At 35.2% G+C, this 21,140-nt stretch overlaps 1 protein-coding gene across 1 annotated transcript in view; it reads left to right on the top strand.

Annotated features, from left to right (window-relative positions):
• DST (dystonin) overlaps window positions 1-21,140 on the top strand; it is a 278,032-nt gene that overhangs the window by 248,660 nt on the left and 8,232 nt on the right. The window contains exons 62-82 of the mRNA XM_072410183.1: window positions 96-269; window positions 591-746; window positions 1,341-1,538; window positions 3,027-3,155; window positions 3,678-3,845; window positions 5,652-5,807; window positions 6,112-6,318; window positions 6,406-6,525; window positions 7,964-8,133; window positions 9,021-9,180; window positions 9,479-9,673; window positions 10,132-10,260; window positions 12,702-12,845; window positions 13,472-13,660; window positions 13,773-13,902; window positions 14,245-14,408; window positions 15,189-15,351; window positions 15,842-15,996; window positions 16,106-16,180; window positions 16,940-16,957; window positions 18,564-18,681. Of these exons, the coding sequence (XP_072266284.1) occupies window positions 96-269; window positions 591-746; window positions 1,341-1,538; window positions 3,027-3,155; window positions 3,678-3,845; window positions 5,652-5,807; window positions 6,112-6,318; window positions 6,406-6,525; window positions 7,964-8,133; window positions 9,021-9,180; window positions 9,479-9,673; window positions 10,132-10,260; window positions 12,702-12,845; window positions 13,472-13,660; window positions 13,773-13,902; window positions 14,245-14,408; window positions 15,189-15,351; window positions 15,842-15,996; window positions 16,106-16,180; window positions 16,940-16,957; window positions 18,564-18,681 (3,118 nt within the window). The remainder of the gene's footprint in view (window positions 1-95; window positions 270-590; window positions 747-1,340; window positions 1,539-3,026; window positions 3,156-3,677; window positions 3,846-5,651; window positions 5,808-6,111; window positions 6,319-6,405; window positions 6,526-7,963; window positions 8,134-9,020; window positions 9,181-9,478; window positions 9,674-10,131; window positions 10,261-12,701; window positions 12,846-13,471; window positions 13,661-13,772; window positions 13,903-14,244; window positions 14,409-15,188; window positions 15,352-15,841; window positions 15,997-16,105; window positions 16,181-16,939; window positions 16,958-18,563; window positions 18,682-21,140) is intronic.

Genomic DNA, 21,140 nt, shown 5'->3' with positions numbered 1-21,140 from the left:
TTGAAAGGTACACTTGTGAATGGTACAGAATGTATCCCTTGAATCTAATTTTGATTGTTTCAGTTCTATGCAATGTCTTTTTTTTCCCACTGCAGCAATTTAAGACAGAGGCGTATCAACAACAAATAGAACTGGAAAGGCTGAATCACCAGAAAGAGTTATTACAGAAGAGAGTGACAGATGAAAATGATAAGCAAGCTGTTAAAGACTCCTTCAAAGAACTGAAAAATTTATGGCAAACCCTAGAGGATAGAATTATCAACAGACAGGTAAAATAAAAATGATGTTTAATGACTAATTATTTATAGAGTATAAATGATCTTAACAAATGTTGTTTCTGAAAATGTGAATGGTAAAAATAAAAAATAACTTTTTTTTCTGGATTTTCAGTACCATTCCACACACCCTAAAACAAAATTTATACATACAGTACAATACAGAATGTTGTACAACTTTTCCCCTTTTGATTTACTAGGTCTATATAATATGAAGGTCTTACTAAACAATTTATGATACCGGTATATATATTTATAACACATAATATGTGTTTTGAACATTGTGTATTTTTTATTTTTTTCTCTTTCCATCAGCATAAACTGGAAGCTGCCCTCCTAGCTCTAGGTCCATTCCAGCATGCTCTAGATGAATTGCTTACATGGATGACTCATACAGAAGGACTTCTCAATGAACAGAAACCCATTGGTGGAGATCCAAAGACTATTGAGATTGAACTTGCCAAACATCACGTGAGTAGTCTTAAAATGAAGAAATGTGTAATCACCTTGGACGTTATGTTGTCTTAAGCCTAACATGTGGTAAAACCATTCCATTTGAAAAGAAAACATATTAGACTACCTAGAACAGACCATTTATTAAAAGAGTAAGAGAGACTGTAAATACCCAAACACGCATTTATCAGACTGGGTTCTTTCCACTTTCCATTGTGAGTGTCAAATAAAAAGAAATACTACCAGTTCGTACTCTAAAGTATTATTGATTTAATTATTTATTTTAAATATTTTGTTTGGATGTTCAAAGTGGATTTCACAATTTCCACTAAGCTATATGAACTATACATGCAGATTGATAATTTACTTTGCAAGGTTACCATCCTAAACACTATAAAATCAACCACAGTGTTTAACAGTATGTGTGGTTCACTTTGCTTCTCCTTCTCTCCTTCAGTTAACATCCGTATATAGCTCATTTCCTCCTACTGTCATTTTAAAACTAAAATTTTTAGTGATTTAAAATAAAAACACAAAAATATTATTTTTTACTGTATAGTTTTTCTGTTCAAAAAAATAAATGTATGCTCCAAAACATCCAATTTGATATAGGTTCTACAAAATGATGTGCTGGCACACCAATCTAGTGTAGGAACTGTCCAGAAGGCAGGAAATGACCTAATAGAGTCCAGTGCTGGAGAAGAGGCCCGTAGTTTGCACAGCAGGTTGGAGGCTTTGAGCCAGCGTTGGCAAAATGTTCTGGATAAAACAGCACAGAGGAGAAAACAGCTTGACAATGCACTTCTTCAGGTAAGCGAATGTTTAGAATATTATTCATCAATAATGTAGTTATCAAACCATGTTTTTTATGAATTATATTCAGATGGAAAAGTATGCATTTTATATTAGTAGGAACAATGTTTATCGTGAATACTTTGCTGAATATAGTATATGACAACTGATGTGCTTATTTTCTGCAGCATAAAAAAAGAAAAAACAGGATATAGGATAGGATACAGTGTGCGATCTGTGGCACTAGAGGTTAATTAACCTCTAGTGCCAGAGATCTTCTCAATGAATGCAGCCGCGGCCACATTTATTGAGAACAGTGTGCGATCCTCGGCACTAGAGGTTAATTAACCTCTGGTGCCCCGGGGATCGCTAACTGGAGGATTCCCAGGAAATCCTGTGAATCCTCCTGTTATAATTTCCCCGATCTTCTGATTGTTTTGCAAAATCGGTATGCTGAAATTTCGCAGAACCATCAGAAGTTCGAAGAAAATTTCTCAAGAATGGCAGAGGCATTCTCGCTCATCCCTATTCCTGGATAGAGTTTCTCTATCCAGGAACACAGGGCTCGCAGATTTTCCTGAATTTTCCCCTCATTGACTTTAATGCTGCTCGAATTCAACGTTCGATCACCCTAACAAACTTTCGCTGGTGAAGAGTGGCAGTGATTGAATCTCTACCAGAGAATCTTTCAGGTAATGTAAGATTTGTTGATTCATATGTAGACCCCTTAATATTTTAAATCAGTTTAAAAAAAAATCCAGCATAATACCATTAAGAAATTTCACCAAAAGTATCAAATATCCACACATTATTCAAATTTCCATCTGGGGTAAAGAGGACAAATTAAGAAGTTTAAGATGCAACAAGGCTAATTACAAATTAAACAGAACTTAAAAGGATTCATAGACTTTATCCAATCCCGTTAAACTCTATCAAATTGACGAACTGTAGCCATTATTATATGTCCCCTACATATAGTTATAATGATAAATTAATTAAGGTCTTCCAGACCATCAGGGTGAGTGGGGAAGGCTTTTTCCTGGGAACCAGCGAGGACTTCTCACAATGAGCAACTGTACCGTAGAATCGGCGCCACTGGCTGACACCAGTCACAATGGGGCAGAAAAAGTGGCAGGTTAGTGTTGAGGACAGGATAAGCTTATAGAATCAGTGGAGTTTATTCACAGCTTATCCGGCTACTCCAGTTTCTTGCCCGCACCCCAACTACATTGTACTAGATGTACTGTACCTGTATGAAAACAAAGCTATTAATAAAGAATTTCTAGGAAGTGCTCTGTCATGATATGTTTTATTATATTTATACATTGCTTAGTTATGTGTGTTTGTTCTTACTCTCAACAAAATCCAGAAAACAAAAAGGAAATCATATACTATACTATTTCAAAAGGCTGCTGCCTGCACCTACTGATTAAGCAGTTATGCACTGTTCATTGTTACAATGCTGACATTTGTTTAACATTTAGCTATCTGTGCTCTGAAAAACAGGCTCAGGGTTTCCACAGCGAGATTGAAGAAATGCATCAATGGCTAACAGAGACTGAACGTCATTTACTGGCTTCAAAACCTGTTGGAGGATTACCAGAAACAGCAAGAGAGCAACTCAACACTCATCTGGTAAGAATCTGCAGACATGGCTCCAGCTTTGCCTAGTCGTCCTGTCTGCCTTGTAGGCAAGAACGTCAGTGGTCAAGGTCTGTTCTTGTAATAAAGTTCTAAATTGGTCTAGTTGTATTTTCTAACTTTTATTGCATTTTCAGAACAGTTACAATTTAAGTTCTGGGGAGGAATACGGAAAAGAAATGTCTTTAACAAATGGGATTTAAGGAAAGTGTCAATATGACAAAATATTCAGATATTTCATGGGATTCCTATGATTGAGGCCATTGGTATTCCCCAATAGTAAACACTGATAATCCAAGTATACCCTTTCCCATGAACCTTCCAATGTTGACATAAAGTTAACACCTATAGCTATTATTACATTTATACAACATGGTAAACAACAAAAAAAAATAGATTGTAATACATTGTAACTTACCAGTCCTTGGATGTGGTTGCTGTAATATTTTAAATTTTTTAATTTCAAACATAGCTGTTTGCATATTATTTAGGTGTATGTTATTTTCACATCTTTAGGACCTATGTGCTGCATTTGACGCCAAGGAGGAGGTCTACAAAAGTATCATGCTGAAAAGCCAGCAGCTGTTGCAAAAAAGTGCTGATGATCCTGAAGCAAACATGGATCACATAAACAACCTAAAAGAGAAATGGGAATCAGTGGAAACCAAACTCACTGAGCAAAAAGTAAGTATTGAAGGCTTAACTAGTAAACACCAGTGCAGTATTTGTTTTGTTTTTTTTGTTCCCAAATATTTTTATTAGGGTTTAACATTGATAAACAGTAATACACACGGAATCATAAACAAGATATTACAAAAGAGAGTTTCAAGGCATAAACAACAGTGCAAGTAACATAACACAGAAATAGGCACATATCGGTAAACAGTATTACATACAAAATAAAATCTCAATAGTCATCAATATTACAGAATATATAATAAAACGTGCAACCCAAACAGTAATATCAGTAAACATAAGTGCTTACATCAGCAGTGATTCAACCTCTATAGCAGAATCATGTTCCAGCTTCCTTCCTAGGTACCATGTGGTGTGTCGAAAACAATTGTACAATTTTATTTTTGTGGGAGTATTAAGTGTAGCAATAAAACTCTCCCATGTTTAAAAGAAAGATTGCATTTTGGATTCTTTATGTATGGCAGTTTCCACCCATTCCATCCTAAATAAGGGGTAAATAGGGGTAAATGGTACAAAAGGTAATAGTTTAGTACATATATAGTTCACCACATAACTGCAGAATTGTTTAATATATGGGCATTCCCATATGGGCTCGATGAGGGCTGAGGGGAAATGTAATTCTTTTGAAAGAGACGAAAAAACATCTCACAATAGTGGGTTGCAGGTATCGCTTTCCGGGATATTCTATACAATTGTAAGATTTTAGCAATTAGTAGATTGGAAAAATATTGATGCCACCTCGCCATTCCTGTTTTAGTTGTAGAATAATCCAAATCCGTTCTTAAAAAAAATCATAAAATTTAGAAATAGCTTTGGAGGATGTGGGAGGAGAGAGTAGCATTTTATCTAGGGTATTGCAGCAGTCATGTGGAGATAAAGTCCTGGGCATTTTTGTAGCATAAACCCGTGCCTGGATAAATAGAAAAATACTGTTGGCCATATGAGGGAATCTCTTCCACAATTGTGGGAAAGAATAGGCCTTATTGGTAGTAGGATTGATCAGCATTCTCACTGAAGTCAGACCCCTCTCAGCCCAGTCATCAAGTACAGGGGAAGATAACCCAGGGGCAAACTCCACATTACCCCTTAGAGTGGAAATAGTAGAAGAGTGTGCATTGAGGGATTCCTCACTGGAAGTAGTTCCCTGTGGGTGTGGAGAATGACCAGAGGTTTCCAAGGAGAATGTAATGAAAGGTCTACCTGCAAATTTGTATAGAAAGAGGTACCATGTACTGTATCTAATCTTTTAATATGGGCAAAAGCGCTGTTTGATTATATAGGGCCACATCTGGTAAATTAAGTCCTCCATTTTTCATTTGTTTGTTGCAAGATCCTACTACTAGTGACAGCATGCTTACCACTCCAAATAAAGGTTCTAAACAAATAGTTTATGTGGCGTTTGTCATGTTCAGGCTAAAATTTTGGTAAAAAAAAATATTAATATAAAAGCTTGCAAAAGGAACAGAAGTCTCGGGAATGTGACCATTTTAATCAAAGATACTCTCCCCATAAAGGAAAGAGTGAGAGAGGCCCACTGCCAGTACTTGTTTTTTTATGATGTAGAAAAGAATACAGCTTTTTAAAATTTTTACAAAAAATATATTTATTTATATGAAAAACAACATTTTTATTGTAGAACATCAGTATAAATACATAATTATACTTTTTTACTTTATTATACCTATTTATATTTAGTAAACAAGGCTACTTCTCTACTGCCAAACTTAATCACGTGAATAGACACACAAGCTGAATAAATCTGGTGTCATTTGTAACTTTTGTGTTTCCTTTTAGACAAAACTTGAGGAAGCACTGAATGTGTCTACAGGATTTCACAATTCTCTTCAAGACTTTATTAACTGGCTAACTCAAGCAGAACAGACACTGAATATGTCTTCTCCTCCAAGTCTTATTTTGGATACAGTATTATTTCAGATTGATGAACATAAGGTATGAAAACCAAAGTTCTGATTCCTCCTATTTAAAGTAAATCTAACACTGCTTGGTTTAGTTAAGATGAGTTGTAAAATAAGTTATATAACTTTGTGTTTAATAATTTAAGGATTCAAAGAAACTGTGTTAGTTTAATAAATATATGTGCATTTTGTTTTGTACTTCTGCACAGCTGTTTAATACCCACCTCAAGTGGGCTCCTAGCTGAGGAAAACTACAAATTTATAGCAGCTCTTGATGTTAACTGCTTCTTGTATATTCCTGCATAGGCGTCTTTAAATGCCTTTGTATTTGGCTGTAGGTGTTTGTTACTGAAGTCAATTCACACAGAGATCAAATCATGGAGCTGGATAAAACTGGAACCCATTTGAAATATTTCAGCCAAAAAGAGGATGTAGTATTAATCAAGAATTTACTGATCAGTGTACAGAGCAGATGGGAAAATGTTGTTCAGCGCTCACTAGAAAGAGGACGAGCATTAGATGATGCCCGAAAAAGAGCAAAACAGGTACTATACAGTCATCTGAGTTTGTTTTACTGCTTTTTAGGTGTTCTGTTAGAAAAAGTTTACTATCACTTTTATGATTTCTTACAGTTCTACGAAGCCTTTAACAAGCTTATGGAATGGCTGGAAGAATCAGAAAATTCCTTAGATTCAGAACTTGAGATTGCAAATGACCCAGATAAGATCAAGACACAGTTGACAACACATAAGGTCAGTGATGTATAATGAACAAAAGATGAAATAATTCACTCCTGTTTCACATTGCTGACTCACTAAAATGCGCAGATACCTTAATATATATCATATGTTAAGAAGGAAGTAGAGTAAATGCAAAGTGAATGTTTTCTCACTCTATTGGCTAATCTACATTTCTCTATTTAACACGATACTAATAACAACAATAGCGAAATGTGAGAATCTCATTTACATTTAATAAAGGAAAACATTGCAATATTAGATCAAAATATGTAAAAACTGAAAATACAATATACTGTTCAGACAGTTATCATCTAGGAAACTACTGGTTGGACATATGTACATATCTGGTTTCTCATGAGTTCAAAACCAGCAACACAAGAAAAATAGTTCACCAGCCCATATCAGTCAATAAAATTTTAACTAAACTAAACTGGCACTTGACTTTGGACTTTGCAAAGCGCTGTGTAATATGTTGGCGCTGTATAAATATTATATAATAATATATTTTTTATTAGTCTCTAATAACTATTTCTTTCCAGTTTGTTCCTTGTGATGCATTATCAAATAGGCTTGAACATGTCCAAATAGTTTAACATTAGGAATTTATTTTTTACTTCTGTATTCATTTTGCCTTTCATACTAAACCATAACTTGTTCACAGTCATTTAGAAGCATTTAATATTTCTTATTCGTTAGCTATAACTTGATAGCTGTTCAAACGGTAGTGACTGGGCTAGCACTAGGCCTTTCGATTTTATTAACTTATAGCTCTGCTGATGGGAACTTTTTTCCTAAGTTTTCTTGACACTTCTTCACAACTGAAGCCAATTAAAATAATAAAAGCACTCTGCCATAAATTACATATTTGCAATTCATATCTATTTTCATATATCATCATCCTTTGTTACAAATTTTGTAGATTACTTATAGTGCATGTCTTTAATGGATATTTTAGAGGGGGATCTAAAGTTTGTAGGATAAAATAAATCTTACATCGGAATATAAAACGCAGATCAGTCTTCCCTTTCTGTTATCATGTGGTGATTTTTTGATCTGATGGATGATTATAGAAAGTGCTGTTTTTAATAGAAAAATACCATTTTAAAGTCACTCACTACATCTGATGACTGGCCATTTTTTGGCACACCCTAGAACAACTAATGAAGTAATCTGTACTACATCTCTGCATAAGACTGTAACACATGGGTTTGGATAATAGACAGTATGAGTAAAACTTTCCATCCAGACATTGCTACAGTGATGTATTATGGCTTCGTATGTTCCATCTTGATTTACATCTTCATTGTTCCAATTTTTTTGTTGCCAGAAGGATGTTTTAAATTCCTTGTGGCAAAGCACTATAGAGAACATCTTTGTTGTTACGACTTTTGTCCTGCTATTTCTTATACTATTTGTATGGTAACTAGTCTACCTTTTTTGTAATCCACAGGAATTTCAGAAAACCCTGGGTGCTAAACATTCTGTCTACGATTCCACCACTAGAAGTGGGCGCTCCTTGAAAGAGAAAGCATCGCTGAATGATGACATTCAGAAACTTGATGACATGCTCAGCGAGATAAGAGACAAATGGGATACCGTCTGTGGGAAATCAGTGGAGAGGTAATAACCACTATGGTGGAGGTGATTTTAACAACAAAGATTTTGGGGTTTTTTTTGAGTCATCCTAATAAAATAAAGGAAGATAACATGTTTTGACAAGCCACAAAAATAATAATAATTATTATTATTATTATTATTAATAATAATAATATTAATAATATAAATAATAAACAGTATTTATATAGTAATATAATACAACATTTTACACAGCGCTATACATTAAATGGGGGAAGCAAATGACACAGGAGGAGAGGACCCTGCCTAGAAGAGCGTACAATCTAATAAAGGTTTTGTAATTAGAGCTTTTAAGGTGAATACTTTTTTTGTACAATCAGGCTCTTCAGCCCTTCTGTTAATGTCCAATATACAGCTCAATAATTGAATGCTGAAGATTTCCTACCAGCTACAGAAAGAGCCTTATTTTTTTATCAAAGTTATTCTTAAAGTAGGTCTAAGCTTTCTGCCTGCATAGATGTGCTCTAGGTATACTTGCATCTCTTTGCTTTATACTGGTTATCCGATGGTCACAATAGCAGAACATGGCTGTGCAATGTTTGCAGTCAGCACACCATTGTTAATGGCCAACAAATTTGGCAGGATGATACAGGAGAGTAGTTGGGAGACAGGACTAGAGTAATGTTACACTATAACAGGAAATGTCTTAAAAATTACCTTCAGGATCACCAGACATTATTGTAATTACACAGAGCTCAGGTATATCTTGGCTTGTACAACATTACAATAGTACAATTAAAATAGGTCATTGAAATAGATCTGAAGGACAAACTGATCGGTGTCTATCATGCCATATATAATAAACAGTATATATGAGGGGAAAAAAAAAAGGGTTTTCCTTCTATTAACCTCAATTTTTTTGTGTGACTTAGACAAAACAAATTGGAGGAAGCTCTTCTTTTCTCTGGCCAGTTCACAGATGCTTTGCAGGCTCTTATCGATTGGCTATACAGAGTGGAACCACAGTTGGCTGAAGATCAACCAGTCCATGGAGATATTGACATTGTGATGAATCTCATTGACAACCACAAAGTAATGTTCAACTTTTATCTACTTCTTTTGCTTTCCAATCCTGTTATATATGCACTTTAATAAATTGTCATTCTGCATTAAGATTAGTACTTGAATTTGACTCCAACATGTAATGAAGCCATAGAAAAATAGTTTCTTTTTGTTGATTTTTTTAGCATTGCCACACCCACCTTGCCATTCTTTCTAATCTAGATAGATTTGCCAGATTCAGAATCATTGTCACTGTACATCTTCTAAGCTAAATCTTCAAAAATGTATTTTGTGTCTTGCATTTAGTAAAGTCATTTTTCTCTCCTAGGTTTTCCAAAAAGAATTGGGAAAAAGAAGCAGCAGTATTCAGGCCCTCAGGCGTTCAGCCAGAGAGTTAATTGAAGGAAGTCGTGATGATTCTTCTTGGGTGAAAGCCCAAATGCAGGAATTAGGCACCCGCTGGGAAACTGTGTGCACTTTATCTGTATCCAAACAGACCCGACTGGAAGAAGCATTGCGTCAGGTGGGCTCATGTAGGGCTTATACATCAGTCATAACATAAATTCTTGTACTACATTGAAGAGGTCAGTTCTCACCAATTGTGGGTGATAATACCAGCCTGGGCTCTGCAATGAACTCTGACAGGAGACAGTTTACTCTTTGAAAATTCAGTAAGAGCTAGCCTGGCAGATTTACAGCTTGGTTTATATAAACACTCATATTTGAAAGAAGACATTCTATTTATAAATCAAATGCTTTCAACCCTCTAAATAGTTCCTGACATACTGGCATTTTACAAATCCATATGTGTGTTCTTTATGATTCTGGTGTGTAGTCATGGTCTTATTTATGAACTATGTGTTATGAATGTGTTTATTGGGAAGATTTTGCTGTCCGTTTGCTGTGTAAGAACATAGCTCAATAAAGAAAAAGGTATTTGGATATGATAAAGTGCATTTACCAGATTATGTTTTATTCCAGGCAGAGGAGTTCCACTCAGCTGTGCATGTCTTATTGGAGTGGCTGGCTGAGGCAGAGCAGACCCTAAGATTTCATGGGGTTTTACCTGATGATGAAGATTCTCTAAAGACACTAATTGAACAGCACAGGGTAAGTGCAAAGCAATAATTAGAGTATTAGTAGTTACAGTAATAAAGGAAATATGCTTTTACATAAAGATAGAATTAAGTTGTGGACAATTTTATGCATATTTATAATTCTAGTAGAATTTAAATATTACAGAGCCACAGGTGTTGAGGTTGCTAGGGTACTTCAGAAGAAAAAAGGCATGCAGCTCTGAAGGCCTGTATTTCGTTATATGGCCATTTTATAATGGTACATTTCTGTTTAAGTTAGAGTAACGTTGAAAAAAAAGTTTGCCATCTTTTTCTGGTTTGCATGAAAATGTAAACACGCGGAATGAAAAGATCACCAGCTTCCAAGACAACTTTATTAGGGAATGGCATTCTGAATGACAACAAGCATGATGTTTATTTTGGATCAGCAATACAGAATGGAAATAAAATAGAAGTGTTACGTCTCCTTACTATTTTTATACATTCCTAAAGCACTCTTGTTATCTTATGCTTGCTAATGTTTTAGGCAGGTTTGTTGAGATTACTGCCAATTTAACTTGGCTTATGTTTGTGGTATGCTTGTTGAGAGGAATGGAAACTAGATGGGCAGATGGTAGTATAGATTAGGACTGGGGGTTTAAAAAAAATGCAAAAGTCCTCCAATCGACAACAGTCCATGCTGGGCTAAATACAAATTCTGTCATGTTTTAGTTTCTCTAGGACACTGTAAATAATCAGAGTAACAAGTTTTTTTTTTATTTCCTATATCTTATGTAGTTTTTACTCTAGTTATTCAAAAATATCCAAGTAAACAGTTTTCCACTTTTGGTAGGATTATCTCACTGTTACCCTATTTACTGTAATAATATCTCTGGTGAGATCTCACGGTGCTCATTTCCTCCATTTTCATTGGGGCTGACTTAATTAAGCTCTCCAAGGCTGGAGAGAATACACTTTCATCAGTGAAGCTGGGTGATCCAGTAACCTGGAATGGATTTTTTCAAAGTGTTTTGATATTTGCTAGCAAATGTTTTGAATCCTGGACCAATTCCTTTCTAGGTTTGCTGGATCACCCAGCTTCACTGATGAAAGTGTATTCTTTCTCATAAGCCTTAGAGCTTTAATAAATCAGGCCCACAGTCTCAAGTGGCAAGATTTTCCTTCATACAGTTTCTGTCTTCATGTACTCCTACATGGTAAAAGTAAGGCCTCAGTGTCCTTAGGCTACACTCTTTAATGATTTGTTTTTTCCTAAATCATGTACACCCCACTGAGAATGTGACACCAGAATTTGGATAAGTAATAAGGTCTATTGTTTGTACTTGTTCAGTATGCAGGTTATTTTTTATCTGCACCCCCTATCTTTTATACAGTGCTGCAAAATATGTTGGCACTTTATAAACAAAAGTCAATAATGAACATGATATTATTAAAGATCTCAGTTCACAAATACACATACCACACTTAGTCAGCTCTGGAAGTAGGTGTATTTTACCACTACTAGTGTTAATGTATCAGTGTTAGTATTTTTCTGTTGAGTAAATCTAGAAAGATTACCACACAGGTTACTACCCCTAAAATAACACAAACTTTAGGGTGATGTTTCAATAGTATATAAACTAACTATTTATGAGAAGGAGAAAGTGAATATCAGATGGAAAAGTAGTATTGCACATCTTGGTAAAAAAATTTGTTTTAAATACACATTTTTAGAAGAAAGCTATCATGAGAAAAATTAACTATCGGTGTTATACTGTAACAACTTACTTGTTTACAGATATTTACAGATACCACATTTAGTTTCCCAGCAGCTTTTCATTATGGATCGGTCCAGTCATAATACAGTCTGCTTGGTTACCCCTTAATAAAGACTTTAAGGGATTCGTGACCATAGGCATCACACTTAGCATGTGTTGTTAAGGGCCTCTTAATGAAAGGCTTTTGGCAATCTGTACTTAAAATACTTAGCTCAAAAAATGCACAGGATACTTTGCTTGGAAAAAAAGCTATTACATCATTCTGGGATTATGTAATGGTGATATATCAACACTTTTTGTGTACAATGCCAAAGAACTTGTTCATAAGGGATTTTATGGGCAAAGAGAATCATGGGAGTTGTCTGACTACAGCTGGACAACTTTAAGTGGAAGACCGTTGGACATTATCTCATTTTTTAAATAATACTTTATCTAGTTGTATTCCTAGATTACTAATACTTTTGGTATGGAACGTAGGAGAAATGATTGCTGAACCATTAAATCAGTAAATATTGTATAAAGCAATGTTTTATCAGTAATCATATAAAACAGCTGTGTAATCCTACAACCTGCTTTGACTTTGGTAGCCCTTGTGAGAGCTGATGATATTACAGAAATCACAATTATATCCATATTATTGTACGTATTACTGTATTTATTGGTCTTTCTGTATACATTTCCATCCGTAACTGAATATAAATAATGGTTTGTTTTTTAGGAATTCATGAAAAAAATAGAAGAAAAAAGAACCGAACTGAATAATGGTGCAAGTATGGGAGAAGCAATCCTTTCAGTTTGTCATCCTGATTCCATTACTACTATTAAGCACTGGATAACTATAATTAGGGCAAGATTTGAAGAGGTATGTGGGATTTTACACATCTTTATATATTTATTAAAAAAAAGTGTCAGTTTTTATATCTTCATAATATAATTTACTGTCTATATACTTTTAGACATGTTAGGCTGCTTTATTCTAAAGGATTTACATGTCTGTGTAAAGAATTACCCCAGCCAAATTCTTGTTTTTTATAATACATTAAGGAAGAGTTAGAACCTCTGCCAGGTTTCATGACTGTTTTTAGGTGGATATTCTTCTCTGTCCTAGTGTAAAAGAAGTGTCATAAGAAAACATATCTCAAGCAGGAATAAATATAACAGTAAAAAGTTACTAGAGAGGCTAACTCTTCTGCATTCTCAACAAAACTGTAAGGAAATAGATATCTTTTTCCATGGTATTGGTGATTAGTCCTATTAGTAATTTTCTAAACACTTTTATATAGACAAGTGTTTCTCAAACCATTTAAAGTGTTATGTCCACATAAGAGAGGGTCTCTATAGGTAAAGGACAAGCCTAAATCATGATAAATGAACATATGATCTAAAGGAAAATTGTTGTTGAAATAAATGGTCTTGTAACAAGGTCTCTTTAAAGCCAGATCAAAAAGTTCACACCTTTGATTTTGTTATGTGGTTTAACTTTTTAAGGTCTTAACCTGGGCAAAGCAGCATCAACAGAGGCTGGCTGCAGCTTTGGAAGACTTAATAGCCAAAAAGGAGTTGCTGGAATATCTTCTGACGTGGTTACAGTGGGCAGAGACTACACTCAATGAAAAAGACAAAGAAGACTTCCCAGAGGAGATAGATGAAGTTAAAGCACTGATCGCAGAACATCAGGTAATATATTTATTCCATTGGCTAGGTCTTACATGATAACTAATGGCTTTCTTTTGCATGCTTGCCTGTTTACTGTGCGCCACATTTTTACATAAACTATGTAATGTTTCAGGCATTTATGGAAGAAATGACTAGAAAACAGCCAGATGTAGATAAAGTCACAAAGACTTACAAGAGGAAAGCCGCTGAATCTACGTCAGGGCAATCTCAAATCCCGGTCTTAGACAAGGGAAGAGCAGGACGTAAGTAATAAAGGCAGAAAAACATAGCTGCATGAAATATGTCTATGGCCATAAATGTTTAATAAAGGAAAACGTATTATATATTATCCAGTTTTTTTGTTTGTTTTTTTTTGAGAGAAAAAACTTGATGTGAATACTTTTTTCCGCCAGTATTTTTACCACTTGAATAACAGCTAATAATCTTTGATTTAAAAATAAGTATAATATAAATGTAAATAGTTTTAAAATAGTAAATTTATAGATAAGTATAAAAAGTATAAGTATATAAAATCATTTTATTTACATTACATGTTCGCTTTGGAAATATTCCTAACTCGGGTATCTCATTGTGTGTTTTAACAGGAAAGCGTTCGCCGACTCCTAATATATATCCATCTGGCACACATGCTGCACTAGAAACAAAGAACCCAAGGGTCAACTTACTAGTTAGCAAATGGCAACACGTGTGGCTCTTAGCATTAGAGAGAAGAAGAAATCTAAACGATGCTTTGGATAGGCTCGAAGAGGTATTGTACTATCCCTATGCCCTGCATTCAAATTTGTGTTATTATTTACTAGATATATAATTAAATACCACCTTGACCCAAATGTATTATTTTAGCTGTGTGTGGTTGCTGGCAAGGTACAGTAGAATTTTACTCTTACTGGAATTTGTTTTTGCAGAAGAAACAGGCAATGTCCCTTGTTGCCCCTGTTCTGCAATAAAATAATCTCACCTGCCTGTTTAGAATTTTTTATACACCTCCTTCCTATCCCTGTTTCATTCTGGGGCCCTCCATCTTCACCCAGTTTTCTTCGGGTTCAGGATCTTCATCCATCTTGATTGGCCATCCATATAGTGTCACACTCTCAGTGGGGTGTACATGATTTAGGAAAAAACAAATCATTGAAGAGTGTAGCCTAAAGGCCTTACTTTTACCATGTAGGAGGACGTGAAGACACAAACTGTATGAAGGGAAATCATGCCACTTGAGACTGTGGGCCTGATTTATTAAAGCTGTCCAAGGCTGGAGATTACACACTTTCGTCAGTGAAGCTGGTTGATCCAGCAAACTTGGAATCTTAGAGGGCAATTCTTGTACGCATTCAAAGTGGAAATATTTATTATGGGTGTTATTGGTGTTTAAAAGTCTTTACCTTTTATCTTGCTTGCTTTATGTATTGTAAATAGCCAAGATATACATACACTCACTGGTAAAGATAATTGCTTGTTGGAAATAATCTATTCTAATATATACCAATGCTAGGTCATAAAAATGTATTCTCTACAATGTTTTTCATTACAGCTTAAAGAGTTTGCCAACTTTGATTTTGACATTTGGCGAAAGAAATATATGAGATGGATGAATCATAAGAAATCACGGGTTATGGATTTCTTTAGAAGGATAGACAAGGATCAAGATGGAAAGATAACACGGCAAGAATTTATAGAAGGAATTCTTTCTTCAAGTAAGATATTTTAATTTTTTTTTAGTTTTACATGAGGAGATAATGAGTTAAGAAATCTGCTCAGGTTGCTAGAGGAAGTTCTAGGCCATGGATGCTTGGAGTTCTCCACAGATATTCTTGTTACAGGACCTTGACCAGCACATTTGCTCTTATATGTAACTGTTTTTCAATTAGAATTTCATTTCATTTCAAGAACATCATAACCATTTACTTTAAAATAAAAGATTTTTTGAAGTAAGGTCAAAAGTTAAGGTAATATTATCTGGCTATAATAATATCTGCATGTCATTCTTACTTGTCATGCCAACTCAAACTTGGCCTAAATAATATTTGTATTATTTTGTTAAGAAGGTTCAGTTCAGTCTTTTCCCCATTAAAACCCCATATTATACATTATATTAGTTCCCGCCTAGCAATAAATACGGTATTATAGTTGTAAATTACACAGTCTTTGTAGACAATAAGTGCACTGTTACATTTTGTCTGGCAGAATTTCCCACCAGCCGTCTAGAAATGAGTGCTGTGGCTGACATCTTTGATCGTGATGGTGATGGTTACATTGACTATTATGAGTTTGTCGCAGCCCTTCACCCAAACAAAGATGCTTACAAACCTGTAACTGATGCTGACAAAATTGAAGATGAGGTACTGTTCAGTATTTTTTTTTCCACTGTTTTAAGTTCAAATTTTCTGTTCCTTCAGTATTTAACTGTCAGTAGTTGAACAGTAAAAGCATTATGGTGTACTGTTACAGGTAACTCGGCAAGTGGCTAAATGTAAGTGTGCCAAGCGATTCCAAGTTGAACAGATCGGAGAAAACAAATACAGGGTAGGTACATGGAGAATGGAATGAATGAATGAATGTTCTTTATTGACAATAATGTCAGCATACTTTGTAGAGAATTTACATTAATTCTTTCTTTTAAAAAAAATCCAGATTTTTTTGTATTTTTATTGTTGATAGGCAGCATAGCAGAGGTCTCTTCTATCAAAATTGCTTCACCTGCCTTGTTAGCATTTTTTTCTTTGTGTGTACACTGATCTTGCATTCACAGTTCAGTGTACAGTCTTGACATGACACTGTGCCAAGATGAAGTAACTCCCATTCTAATACATGGGAACTTTATCATCTGAGGGGCAGAAAACTCAGAAACCCCAAAAAAGTTGGAAGCTCTGTGACCGTAGCGTTGGTGGAAATTGTTTTGCCAGGCAATTTGCTGTAATGTGTAAATATTGTTTTGCCAGGCAATTTGCTTTAATGTGTAAATATTCAGAGCAGGTCTCATCACTTTAAACCAGATTAAATTTTGAATTCATGTTTTTATGTTAGATAGAAATCTGATGAGCCCTCATACAGATTATCTAGTTAGTTAGGTATGTACAGTATCTGGTGTGCAGTGTTAAAGGTTAGCAGTTGTGATAAAGTGATTATCGTGAATTAAGATAATCAATGTACAAAAGTTCCCTTAAGTAATAAATACTTTTTTGCATTGATAATGAGACCTTTTAGTATTATATTTAAGTTTTCATAAAAAAATAATACATATACACTAATTGTATTTTTTTCCATTTTTCCTTTTGCTATCAGTTTTTCCTGGGAAATCAGGTATAACGCAGTAAAACATACTGTTTTGTGTGTAACTGATAATCAAAGCTTTCACTGTATGATCACCCTCACATTAATGTACCTCGCACATCCATCTTGTAATGCTTTATGAAATCCATTTCTGTTCTGGTGAAGGGGCTAGGCTACAATTTGATATACCTGATTTTTAATCTATGGACAGATGTTGCTACAGCTGATTTTTTCTATGTATCATTTGGAAATAATGGAGCTATAGCATAGATATCTCTGCAACCTCTAGGAGTGGCACTGGGCAACAGCTGTTACAGTGGTTTAATTTTAAGTTAATTTTATTAATTGATGAATCCTATGAATTCATAGACTCAATCCTACAAATAAAGTTTGTCCAAATTTTCCAAAGTTGTCCAAGGTGCCAACTAAAGCTTTAGAAATCACCAATAAAGGTTTACTTCATTAACGCTATTCAAAGAATGAGAGAGTGTCTCACTGGCTGCAGTGTGCCTTGTGCATGTTTAGTATTGACCTACAAATATTCTACAGATCTTCACATATTTTATTTTTGCAGACTTAATTTTTGCAGGTTGGGACTTAGGTAAATGTAAAAGTTAAATGCAAGTTGGGCAAAAAAGTAGATAATGTTGGGCAGCTTGGATCACACACTTCCAACTTGTAGTTAGCATGCACAGAAGACCCAGCACTAATCTTAGCATCATTGGTACTGGATGCTGTTAGACAATGCAGAACATGCATACCTTCTTCTATTACCACAGATTTGTGGATTCCTGTGCCAGTTCTTGCACCGCTGTCTTTGCCCACATAGTCCAATATTTTGTGCTAAGCTTGGGTCAAGATCTGTTGTCACCTTTGGGACCCTTTTTTCTTAGATGGCATTCAGCGTGACTAGAAGAGAAACACGGTCAAGCAATTCATGACACCGTTCATAATCACATCATGTTAATTACATTAATATTCTCTCTTGTCATGAGGCTGTGTGGAGACATGATTTGCATGTGGCGAGGGCACTATAAATAACTGTGGTAATATGACTACAGATCATTGTAGTTATGTTTTTGCTAAGGTTACTTAAATAGCTGCAGAAAGTGAGACATACAACACATATGTAATTTCTCTTTCTAAAGTGCCAATTGCAAAACCACTTTCCATTGTTTTATACCAAAATGAAAATATGCTGGAAGCCATGACTTCAAAATAATGGTTTAGGGTTACTGTCATCAGTAATCAACAATCACAAACAAGTAAATGTTCTGTCAAAGTGTACACTTTTCAAAAAATAGTATAACAGTGTGCACCAGTACTAGTGGTAACAGGCACATAAAACAAAGTATTATGTGTTGTGTGGCTGCAGTTCCTTGCAGTTTATTACTGGCCATAATGTGTTATTTGAAAGAGATGCATTATGGGTTATATAACATTGCTCATTTCCCTCCCTATCATGCTGTAACTGCCCATTGCTTTAATCACAATGCTTCAGTTGGTGCTGCATGGGTGTTTCAGATCTGTATACACAAATTCACTTAATTTTGTTAACTAATATTACTGAAGATCACATAGATTTGTTAGAGTATTTACACTTTTAGTTCAGTTTTTTATATTTGTTTCTTCAAAGTTTGGCGACTCCCAGCAATTACGTCTGGTCCGCATTTTGAGGAGCACTGTGATGGTTCGGGTTGGTGGCGGTTGGATGGCACTCGATGAATTCCTGGTGAAAAATGATCCCTGCAGAGGTAAGCTCAGTGTTGTCTGGGGAAAAAATACATTTTGTTTAACAATTAGAAAACCACTGACAGAAATGTATGTCTGTTGTTTTAGTGTAATTTGCTGCTATTCATTTTTCAAACCACAGATTTATTTAACTGGAAGCAAACAACCTTTTAATTTCAAATAGTACATTTCAATAAAATCTAGTTCACTGCTTCCTCAATAGTGTATAAACTTTGTTTTCCAGTATGGTAGATTTTCTGTAGAGTTACTGGTCTGGTATAAAATACTCTTTTAGACTTTCATTTTTTTGTAATGCATAATAACTCAAACCAACCTCATAAGGAGTGGGGTATTAGGAGGAGAACTCCAGTATAGCAACATCTTTGAAATAAGTGTTTTGATGATTCTCAGATGCAGTTTGGGACAGCGAATTCCACATTTTGTTTCCACTCCATGTTAGGGGATGGCCATATGTACAACTAGCTGGTGTTCTGCCACCTGAAACTGCAATTTAAAGTAAAATTTTATTTACCAATGTATGGCAAAGTAAATATCTTTGGGCCCTCCCCAGCAACCTTAGCTTTCCTGTTCTTTGCATCCATACCACTTGGTTAGGCCAGCTAGGTATGGGTGAGCACAAGACTCGCTTCCTCTTATGTGCCAAAACTAGGTTCCTCTTGATTGACCTAACATTGTCACATAGGGCTCGGGAAGTAGACCTGTTCTGTGTGAACTTTGGTAAGTTTGTTTGGAACTTACATTGGAACTTACACAGGGCTTCTTTCCCCTATTAAAAAATGATTTGCCTGCAGGAAAACGTAAGTACACTCTGCTGGTTAAGAGGACAGCTAATTGAACCTGCATGGGTAATGCAGAGGTTTAGGTTCACTGGACTGTAAAATTCATAATTGCACATAGCTCATTCCAAAATAGGATCAGCGATCCTGTCATCCCAGAGTTTCTTTTTATGTGTGGACTACTTTGGTAAATATAGCAGTTATAGTGAAATCATAAAAAAATTAATTTACCTCCCTACTATTTTAAAAATATGACCTACACCTGAAAATACCCTTTTCTGCACAAGTTTGGTAGTGTAATCTGCAGTAGTAGGGTTGCAACCTGGCAATTATTTTATCAGATGATTTAAAAAACTGATGCTCACTGTCACTATGTTAACCCTTATGTTGATAAGTTTTCCCTCTGAAGAGTTTGCGAAACTAATTACAGGTTGACAATCGAAAATCTGTCCATATATAATCCGGTTCCTTCAGTTTCCCGGCATGATTTTCAGGTTGCATTTTCAATACAGGGACTGCAGTACACTGTTTGGATGTTTTGATGGCGCTGTTCTGCAGAAACAGCTGTTAGGTCTTGCTTGCTACACTAAATACACTCTGAGACATCGGTGCTGCCTGCTCCCTGGAACTGTGCCAGATGTCAGCGGGTGCTGCAAGAGAAAAGCTAGTCTGTGTGTGTAGGTCCGGAGGTTGCCAGATTTTTGATTGTCAACCTGTATATATTCATCCAGTATAAAATTAGAGAAATATGACGAAAAAATAAATACAAGTGAGAATGTGACAGTTTGTAACAAAATTGCAGCAAATGTGTTTTGCCTGTTGGTGTCCATTTTTATCATAATTGGTTCTTTAAATTTACTATGTTTCCGTTCTGCATATATATTGGAAGTTTTTTCTTTTATTATGTTTCTTTTTTACGTGTAGCAACCCTTTATTACTTCTCCTTACTAAAAATCCTTCTTTGTTTTCTTTGACTGGTATTCTGTCATTTCTCCCTAGTTCATCATCATGGAAGTAAAATGTTACGTTCGGAATCGAACTCTTCAATTACTACTCAGCCTCTTATAGGTTGGCAAATATCTCCCTCTTTCATTTCTCTACATCTTCACTCCTTTTCCTTTCACTTGTCATCTTTTTAAGTCTACCATTTTCTTTGGTGTGTAGTGCATGCAAGTTGTTCTTCATTTAATATTCTTGAGCACTGACGTCTAAAGCTCAGATTTTGCTGTGGTTAGCATGCACGTTAAGGTGAATACATAGAGCCATTGTGTGTTCATTTATAGTAAACTAAACTGTCATATCTTGCATGCTGTGCTTTTTGTTAGTGAGAATAACCAATTTTTGTTGATGAACATATATTTTTGAGCTCATTGTTATGGTGTGATGCGTCAATTCATGGCTTTCTGGCATCCAACAGCTTCACAGGCAGAAAACAGTAGTACAAACTGAGATTTGTAACTAATGCCTGCCTAGCTAACATGGTCTGTTTCCCTAATACTAAAAGCCCATGTTTACAATTTGCATTAATTTCAAAGTGCATGTGTGCACTAGAGAATTTTTGGCCATTCTGTTTTTGGACTGCGAGTAGAATGCAAGCTATAGCGATTGGTGACTCTAAAACACCAATAAACACTCATAAAAGCACATAAAAGTGTTAATTGGTGTTTATGAGTATTTATAGACAT

Source organism: Pyxicephalus adspersus, chromosome 4 (assembly GCF_032062135.1).
Source record: "Pyxicephalus adspersus chromosome 4, UCB_Pads_2.0, whole genome shotgun sequence".
Taxonomy (NCBI): Eukaryota; Metazoa; Chordata; class Amphibia; order Anura; family Pyxicephalidae; genus Pyxicephalus; species Pyxicephalus adspersus.
The sequence above is the reverse complement of the archived record's forward strand: the minus strand, read 5'-3'. Positions and strand labels throughout refer to the sequence as shown.